Raw genomic sequence first — 10,505 nt, 5'->3', positions numbered from 1 at the left:
TATAAAACACCCAAAGAATGAGGGAACGTTTTGGTCAACGTGCAGCGTATCCTACTTTTCATAATTTCAGTCAAAACCAATGGACTATATCGAGGTTTGAAATTTCGTAGTGTGCACCTGTCCAACCTCAGCTCAGCTACGTCTAAATGCATAACGCATATGAAAGTGTTACCAAGATCCCAGTAGGAAAAATACTACTCTTTCACTTACCAACATCAAATGCCCGGTACTGATAAATGATTACAGTATATCATGCCTCTGAAACCTAAATAACTGGAACTTTGTTAGCATAACTAACATATGTAGGAAGAATTTACAAAAAAGTGATGAACAATTATTTATTTCAGCCTATTCATTTTAAAAGCACAACGCAGATAGTACTTTAATGCCTCATTCCAGGAGGCCGAACAGGCGTATTATCTTCAGCACCCTTTGATTCTGGATTTTTGATCGTTTCGTCTACACTTAACAGAAGACAAGCCGCTTCGGTGGCCGATATTATGGAATTGCTTTTCACAAGTGCTGGTTCCCAGACGCCACTTTCGAAATTGTCACATACGCACTCTTTTTCAATGTTAACGCCATACCAAATATCGCCTAAAACGATAACATTGTGAAATATGATTAAAATGTGCAAAGTTTTATTTCCTGGAACTAAAAGTGAGATTATGAATGGTAAACATACATTATTACTTGTCAATTTTCTATGTTTTGAATACTCACCTTCCCAAGTCCTTAGATATATCAGACTACTAGCTTTAGTTGTAGAAATTAGCGAGGATCTATCTGAGTGTTGCACAGACGCAGTCCAATATAAACCATATAAATGAGCTTGATCTTTGATTGTCAATCAACCGATCTCTAACTACTAAGTAAAAGCTACAAAAAAACTGTGTAAGAACTCATATACTGCTCACCGCCTTTTTAAAAATACAGTACAACTTATTGGTTAAAAAAGAACTTTATGAGTCATGACAGAGTATTGATGAATTAAACTAGAAATTACTAAGAAATTGGTTGTGTTTGTTACCCTAGATATCTCTCTGAAACATTCAAGTAGGTTCCACAGAAAACCAGTGATTCATTGCTTTTTTTTCAACTGGCATTAGCGTGCATACAGTTATAACTACTTAAATCTTCAAAAGTTGTATGGAAATAAAGATGTGATGAGTTAGAAAACAATGTTTAGATTCAACGCTGAAACAAATAACTTATTAATTCGAATAACTATTGATTGAACCACTTAGCATTCAATTATAAGGTCATAAGTTAGAACAATATATTTACTTTGGTTTGAATAGCTGAGCAATAATGCTAACTTTCACATACATAGATCTAATCTATAAGTGAATACTTAATCTAGTACCTGATAAAGAAGTTATTCAGATTTTATGTAACGTATTAAAATGACTATGATACCTTTTGCATGACTGTGACGCAGTTGGTTTAGAATAATAGTTGAGTCCAATCCAGCATTATCGCACAATTGTCTAGGGATAACTTCAAAAGCTCTAGCCATAGCGCTTATCAACAGTTGTTCACGCCCACCAATTTGAAGAGCTTCTTTGCGAAGATAGCCACTGAGTTCCATTTCGGCGGCTCCACCACCTGTATGGGGAAAAAATAAAAATCATTAGTTCAACATGTTCAAAAAGAACACAAAATAATTAAACGATTTACTTACCAGCAACAAATGCATCATTTTTAACAGCTCTTCGAACTACCATGATAGCATCATGCAGTGACCTTTCAGTTTCTTCCATAAATTGTTCAGCTCCACCACGAAGAATAATTGTGCAAGTTTTGGCTTGCGGACAGCCTTCAAATATATTAAATCTTAAGTTATAGAAAAAAAGAAACACAAAGTGTACTATTATAAAGCAAAATATATGTAGCGAACAAGCATGACTCAATTAATAATATTTTAAACCGTGTTTGCAAACATTTTTTAGTTGGTGGTTTTTTTACAGGATGAAGTGATATTAGCAAACCTGTCTAAAATAATAATGATTCGGTGTTTATTGTCAGCTTGTACATTGAAAATACAAAGCCAAAACATAAGTTCATGACACGTAAAGCGAACTATAAACAATACATTTCGAACAAGTCTCAAGTATTATGAAATTTAATGAACATATTAACTAAAACTACACTTATTAAGACGGACATTGAATAAACGATAGTAGAATAATGTTCTAACCTATAGCTTGATGGTCGGATTCCCAGACTACAGTGCTATTAAAGTTACATGGATCCTCCTACAACACATTTATAAAAAAGATCAATCGATTTTATAAGAATAACATCCACTTAGAATAACTGACTGGTAAGCTAAATTAATAATAAGAATATATGTGACATAACTAGAAATTATTAATAGAAATGATGTATTTGTAATATCCCAAAGAGTAGAAAAATTGCGTTTCTAATTTTCTGATGTTTCGAGACTCAGTGTAAGCCACTCCTTCAAAGAATAAATCAACAAATTAAATTAACCCAAGTTTAAATAATACAAAGAAATCAAGCAAGAATATTTGGTGAGATCAATCAAAAACAGGTCTGACCAAACTTAATTTTTCTGCTTATTGAGATATTACAAATATATTATTACTATTAATAACAATCTACCCAATGTTCAATTTATTTGAAATTATCAAGTCAAACTTTGGTAATGACTTCTACAAACTGGAAATTATGCTTGTAAAGTTTCTTTTTTAACACACCTTTCTGATCCAATCTGAATTTCCCCAAAGGATTCACAAGTTCCGAGAGCATTATCTGAAAGTCCATGAACAGTTGTTTGAACGCTTCCACCACAAGCCATTTGAGTACGTTTTAGATCATCTTCAGGTACACGACCGGCACAAAACATATCACGATCAGCAAAAAACTGAGTAGCGACATCTCCAATGGGTAGCTTGGATAAAACAATTTGAACCCCTTTTTTATATAAAATATCTAGCTTTTCATAAAGAATTTGCCACTCAGCATCAACTACCTTCTGGTATTCCTAAAATTACAAAGTATTTAAATGATGGAATAAGATTCGTACCTCCACCGAAGTGACACGAATTTCGGCATTCTCTTTCTCAGCTTTTAATTCTAATTCAATATTTAAAAGTGCAATTTTCGGTGACTTGTAAGATTTGGGTTGCATTTCAAAACCAGCATAGCTGAAAGTTTTTTTAAATGCTACACCTGCAATTAGAAGTGAATCTTCCAATGCTCCACCAGAAACCTAAAAATAAAAATTAGAGTTAAGAAACATTAGCATATTAATCGTTAAAAAATAAACAAGGACAAAAAATAGATTATATTTGCTCGACTTTATTTTGAAAAAGATGTGATGGACAAATATATTTAGGTGTTTGCACGTAGTCAACATTTTAAACAGTTGTTTTACGTGAGAGCATAAAAAATCCGAGAACTTTAATGGTAGTTAATTCCTTCGCTGAAATTTTATTACGTTATTTGCAGACATGTGATATAATCTTGTTATTACATACTGTTCGGGTAAAAAACAATGGCTAATAAAAGATAGATCAGGTTCAAAAGACATAACCATTATAAGTGTGTTATGGTTTGACTGATTGAATATTCTGAAATTTGACCAGTGTTGGATAAGGTATTGGCGTTTGAAGCGAACATTGCAGGGTTCAAATCCCAAAGTGGACATTAACTCTAAGATGTAGGTACACCCAGCTGATAAGTCACAGAGAGGAAGAAACGCACGTCCTGGATTCCACTGCTAGCGGCATTTTACCTATTTTACAGAAACTTGTATCAACGAATATATCGAGGCAATTTGTAGGTGTACATATGCCAACCAAGACTGATAAAATTCCAGTCAAAATATCAATAACGGTACCATTTAATCTAATATAAATAATGAAGAATATTTCCAATAAGTGATTTAAACGCTCAGTAAAATGAGACCGATTATTTTAAAACAGATCATTTCTTAAGCAAACTAACATTCAAATACGTCTTGGATTTCTCTTATGACATGAACTCACTACTTTGTAGATTATGACAAGAGCAATATATCATGCTTATCCAATATCCATTCTAACCGATTAGATTTGAACGTATCCCTACAACTGGAATATGGGAAAATAGGATCCCTTCTTATAAAATATTCATCACATAAGACATTTAAAAATTGTCGCGTATATATTATTTTCGGTATGGGGTTGTGGAGATCGTTGAACTTCATTTAAATCATGAACTGATCAATGGTAGACCACTTTTGAAAACCTGGAAGCACTGGAAAGTCGTCTTGTTCCAGTATGGAACTCCTCAGCAGGGCTCGAATCCAGGACTGTTGGATGCCGGCTCAGTGGTCTGGAAGTTGAGTTCGAGTCCCACATGCGGGATCATGAGTGTGCACTGGTAAGGAGTCCAATACTAAAAAGAAAAGGCCGTCCAGTGCTTCCAGATTTTCAGTAGTGGTTTAACATTGATCGACCCGTGATTTCAATGAAACATATAGATCACTTATTCGGAATGGACTTGAGTGATGATCAATTTAGATGGTTTGTTTACTTAAGTATCGTTTCCGAATATAAACCCACATTATTAAGAATATATTGGGGCTTAGCTTTGCTAAAAACGTCAAGATAATACTACCGTAAATGAAGCTCACTACGCTTTAACGTAGTTTCAATAATTAACCTTGCTTTAATATCGACTGTACGAAAACGTAAAACATCCCAATACATGCTGCGGAACTATAATGAATTGACATACAAACGTAGTGTCATTTAAAGAAATGATACTAAACACATCCAGCTTTTCTAACCCACTATCCCAAGACCGATCTAAAAATTTTGAAGTCAACGAACTTACTACATTGACAATAATCACGAGTAAGTAATGTTCAAAATCAGGTAATGATGAACATGATCAAGCACAAGACTTTGCAACGGAAATTATTTATAAACTAATAAGAATCTTGAGGATATTTAACCCGCGCTGAAAAAAAAGCCAAGTTGGTGCTATTTTATAAAAAAACAATCTAAATGACTACACATGAACATCTCAATTCAGATTTTACCAACCAACGAAATGTTAATTAGCATAAACCATAGATGCTTGGCCCTAAATGCCCTGGTACGGCCGACAGTGGGGAGAGTCAACTTTACCTCTTGAAATGCTCTCATACGGCCACGCGCATACAGCCACTGCCCTCTCGCAGTAGGGGTGTTATTTAGAAAATTGAGAGGACGGATAGAATGTCCGGCGCTTTAACCGGGTTGGTGGATACGAAGGATCTACCTAGGGGAATCGTAAAACTTTGATTCCAAACGAATGGTGCGCATGGGCTCCAGGATCCAGATGGAACAAATGGCGTATGAACCTATTGTTGATCATCGGCTACCATGGGATTGCATCTCCTTACATTGATCCACTGTTTTGGGGATTAGACCTCTAGGTCAAAGGCTCGGAGTGTGGCCCTCTAGGAAAACCACCTGCTTCGGTTTGGGTAGTAACTCAGCTTCACAGAAACCGAATGATTTATGTGGCTAATATCTATTTGGTGCCTCCTTGTACCAATGTTTATACGTTTAAATATATAAACAGATGCTTCATTACTATTTTACAGGCCCACCAACAGTGAGTAGAGTTATCTTCATGAAAAGTTACTTAGAATGACTCGTTTTTCGAAGGGATATGAAAAGTATTTTAACCAATTAAAAGGAAAAGTCGAGACAAGTACTATTCAAAATAGATGTAACAAGGAATTTATAGTGGTTAGACTTTTCAAAGAATAAAAAAGGATTTACTAACATTATAAAATACATATTGGTCTTGAGATTGAATGAAAAGTCATACACGTTTGCTGACAATAGAGTATATGGTCAACAAAGTAGGGACAAGTATGAAGCTTCATGTCAAAATCAACGCAAATAAAAGATTAGGCCTTTACTTGTATATAATGGGATGTCAGAGCAGCATACTAACCAAGTAGAAAGAAAAAACGAACAGTGTCGAAACGCTTTAATAACGATGACTAATTACTTACCTTTTTGATTCCAATCATCTTCAACGGTAAGTATGAATCCAGCAAACTGACAGCATCAACGACCAATTTGGAGAAAAACTGTTTATATCCAGCTACTAACTTAGAGCTTAAAGCAGTTGACGCACACTTTTCCAATAGAGCACGTTGTTCGCTGGAAAAAAGTATATTGGAAGAGTGATATGGAACGAAATAACCTGTCATCAAAAAGTGCTTTGAAAAATTTTGACAGTTAATTTTTCAATAACTCTGAACATTCATATATCTACGTGATGCTATTACCAGTCTGAATAAATGATAAACTCTAAAAACCCCAATACTGAACTTAGTGAGTCACTGAAATTTACTGATGTTTGTACGTAAAAATTCTAACAAAATTATTTGGTTTGGATGAAGCCCTGACAAAAGGTAAACAAATAATCAGTTCATGATTAAAACTATGAGAATTCTACAAATTTCACAAACCCCTTTATACTAACAATGATTACGTGTTTATTAGTAACTAACGTTTAGATGTAACTCATGGAGTTTTGGTGAGAAGCCATAGCCAGTAAAATTTAACGCAGTTTGGTGTCATGCAATGTTGGGAATCAATTGAAGTTGGACATTAACACCACCGACAGGTCAGCTTAGTGGTCTAAAGGTTGAGCGTTTGTAAGCGAGATCGAAGCTCCAAGGTTTGACTCCTGAATCCGGAAGTCGTAAATTCACACTGCTAAGTCCTATACTAAGAAGCTGTCCAATGCTTCCACTTTTTCAATAAATGTCTAGGATTAATTTGTGACTTGAACTATGGGCACGAATAATACTCAAAGAGTAATAAGTTATGAATCATCCTGCAAACCTGGCAGAACTGCATCAACATTGTGAAAATGATACCAATTATTCATTAAAATAGGTAAAAACCTTACCTAGGATTCTCTTGTTTAATTCGACAAGCTATAGCTTCCAATCGCTTTAATGCCATCTTCTCACCAAGGTGAAATGCCCGAACAATAACAGATGAATGAACTCCTTCTTCAAGAAATGGCTTAGCTTGCTTCAGAAACTCAGTAGCCAAAAGTGTAACGCTTGTTGTTCCATCTCCAACTTCGGCATCTTGGGCACGCGCAATATCGACTAACGTACGTGCAGCAGGATGAACAATATCTAGAAGCTTCAAGATTGTCGCTCCATCGTTCGATATGGTGGCCTTTCCTTTGTCATCTATTATAAGCTTATCCATCCCACGAGGACCCAGTGTGGAACGGACTGCATCAGAAACTGCTTCACATGCAGTTATATTGCTTATTATCTGTGGAATCCCCTGTGATGAGTCAGTGCCTTCTTTCAGAAGAATAATCCTAGCTGGTTGCTGTAAAGAAGTGAAATATGTTTGTGTAATGATGGAAAACTACAAATAAATGGATGTGATTATTTATACTACAAAGATGTTTCTGTGGCCTGAGGTAAGAGACTAGTCACATGGTAACCACAATCAGACTAATTTGAATTAAACATCTTTCATTTATTAGGCTTACTTTTTCTGTAAGGTAAGCATACAATATAGACAACTTATGAATTATGCGAAATTTAGTGTGCTGTGCTACGAGACACATCCACCGTACAACAAAAGATTACTAGGAAAAGATATAGCATTGTAACTAATGAACAGTAACTGTAAACATTACTGTGAGGTACTATATATTTGTACAAAAAATTCTAATATGATAATTGGATTACTTGCGAACACTTTATAGTTGCAACTGATAATAAATTAACTGAACACCATGCATATCATAAAATAGCCAAAACACTTCCAAAAAGGGTAAGACCTGAAGATATACGAAATGGCAATGAAAACTCCACAATAAAACCATCTAGCTTGGGAAACTAAACATCACTGAAAGCACCCACCTGGGCTGCGATTTTCATAACCAAAAGTTTGGGTACAATCATCAAAATGAAACACCTGAACTTGAAAAAGTATGTCGGGTTATCCCGAGACATTGTATGGAACCTATACTCATTTAAGTACATAAAGACTGAGAACAAAATGTTCTAGCTATTCATTATCTGGCTGATTTATTTGACGATTAAACTTTTAAAGCTTACTGACAATTACTGTCGGAAGTCACTGCTGTGGTTGATGTTTATTTGATTTTTGCTGATGACAGCGTGCAATGTAGGGACCTCAGCAAAAGGTATCACAAAACATACGTGTTACACCGTTGCTAACAGAACGCTGATCTATGACACCCTTTAGTTGACTCTGATACTCAAAAATGTCATTTCGAATCCAGGAAGAAATAAGTTACTTATGATCAAAAAAGTCACTAAAAGATAGATATTCTACCATGCAGATAACAAACTAGATGGAAAAAGCAAGTCATCACTGTATGAAACGGAGCTGTACATAAATCTACTTGTGTTGTTTCACATTTCAAGGAGATAAGTTAGTTGCATACAAATGTTTCAGTGATTTGGCCAAACGCTTCACATGGAGACTTCCTAATGCATAAATTCACATTAATGAAGTGAAAATCAACAAACGAGCATGTATTTACACATTCAATAATGTTAAAATAAATACAGTAAGACATGGTAACCCATTCACAATGATACCACTTAAAAAAAACAGGTAATATCCCAGATACTGCAAACTGTATACATAGGTGGTTACCAGATTATTCTACAGGCCACTAAGAAGGGTTTTGATACCCACCCTGTGAAACAAAGGGTGTCACACGCTAGTCTCTCACGCATAAAACTTGACGACAAACTACCAATCGTTTTAACAACAAGGCAATTAAAAGAGACTTGACTTCCGTGATATAAATAAACGCGATGAAAGTGCTGATTGTTTTGCATAAAACCTCCATAAACAGAAGCACAGACCTCTAGAATGATAATATGACAGAACCATACACTTTCAGCTCTTCTAAATGAATGAGTGTTCACTAACCACATACAGCCGGAGCCATTTTCATATCATTAACCCTCTTCCTTAATGATAATTTACTTCCCAATGAGTTTGTGCATGACTTTGAGTAACCGACATTTCCACACATCTCATACTAACTGACCAATCATAGAAATAAATATGTGAGTGGCCGAAGTAAGGTATTTAATTGATGACACGAATATACAAAAAAAAACAATCCATTGTGTGAAACCTACAAGCATGGTTACTATGTGTACCGCGCGCGCCTGTAAACCCCGAACTCGCAGACGAAGTGGATAAGTTAAACTAACTTCAAGAGAACAAATAAGACTTATTCAAAAACATTTTACTTCAGTGTTTGAAATTCATTCTTGATTTTATATCATTTCACCTCCCATGTTTGGTTTAATAGGATCTCAAGGATAAATGGTCAGCCAATCCTACTAAGCGAAGTTTCATTATCCTAGTTTGTAAGATGTACGAAAAAGGAAAAACACAAAATTCAGTTTATTCATGATCAGCTTACACAGTAATTGGCTTCACTAGACTCACGTTCTGGTGATAAGGCTAGCTTTGAGATCTATGTGTTAGTCTATCAGAGGATGAGGAATAGCAATTTATTGAGTAACTAAAACAAATAAGGAAACAACACATGTATATGTCTGACCCCAAAAAGCTATCCATACTGCGGTATTTGTACTAACTGACGATATATCTGTTCTTGACCACACACTTATTAAGAATTCCAAATATAATATGTCCACTTGTACTTTTTCAGTTTTACCTGCCTTAAATTGCACTATTTCGAGAATTCTTAGTTATTGAATCAATTCAGACACTTTTTATTATCATGCTGGCGTCATGATGATGTCGAATTTCGAACAGCTGGATATTAATTCAAATGAAAATGTCTTTGAAGACTACCTGGAGCTGTTTCAAATCTGGTGCATGACAAGAAAAGACATTAAATATAATAAATGCGCAGCTCATTTCTTGTCATTCATTAGTAAAGAAGCGTCTGACCTGCTATAGAATATGGCTTTCCCGAAGAAACCAATTTGAATATAATGTCAATCCCTCGAGAAATTGCTTAGTCATATGCAGAGTTCTAGCTCTGAATGCGGAAAGAGATCAAAGTTCCATAAGGTGATACGATGAAATAATAAGTTGAAGTCATTATATTATATAATTCAGAGACCTAAAAGTTTATTCCAAGAAATTAAAACAACACGTATCAACTATGGGGTAATAAATAAGCTTGATTTCCAGTCAGTCAAAATTCTCAATACTCCGCTTAGTTATTGCTATGGTTTACATTCTCAATAACTCTCAAGCTCTCGTTTGGATTAATAAGTATCCCCATTCCCGTGGAAGTGTGAAAAATGATTCAACAAAGAATGACAAAGCAGGTTACGAAGTTGAACATGGGCTTGGTAAATGTTTATCCTGTGGTAAATTTCACGTGATCCATATGTCTTTCGTCATGCTAAATGCTTTATATGTAGTAAAATGGGACACATTATGTTGGGCTGTAAACACTCTAGTTCCGGTTCTATCACG

At 35.1% G+C, this 10,505-nt stretch overlaps 1 protein-coding gene across 1 annotated transcript; it reads right to left on the bottom strand.

Moving 5' to 3' along the window:
* Positions 1-324: 324 nt before the first annotated feature.
* Smp_149900 (putative chaperonin containing t-complex protein 1, eta subunit, tcph) lies at positions 325-9,187 on the bottom strand (the record flags this gene model as incomplete). Its single annotated transcript, XM_018796569.1, has 8 exons — positions 325-597; positions 1,420-1,608; positions 1,685-1,836; positions 2,724-3,010; positions 3,053-3,238; positions 6,026-6,176; positions 6,934-7,376; positions 9,182-9,187. The coding sequence occupies 8 exons, from the start codon at positions 9,185-9,187 to the stop codon at positions 383-385; spliced, it is 1,629 nt and encodes a 542-aa protein (XP_018651698.1). The 3' UTR covers positions 325-382.
* Between the last annotated feature and the right edge of the window lie 1,318 nt (positions 9,188-10,505).

Source organism: Schistosoma mansoni, chromosome 4 (genome assembly GCF_000237925.1).
Source record: "Schistosoma mansoni strain Puerto Rico chromosome 4, complete genome".
Taxonomy (NCBI): Eukaryota; Metazoa; Platyhelminthes; class Trematoda; order Strigeidida; family Schistosomatidae; genus Schistosoma; species Schistosoma mansoni.
The sequence above is the reverse complement of the archived record's forward strand: the minus strand, read 5'-3'. Positions and strand labels throughout refer to the sequence as shown.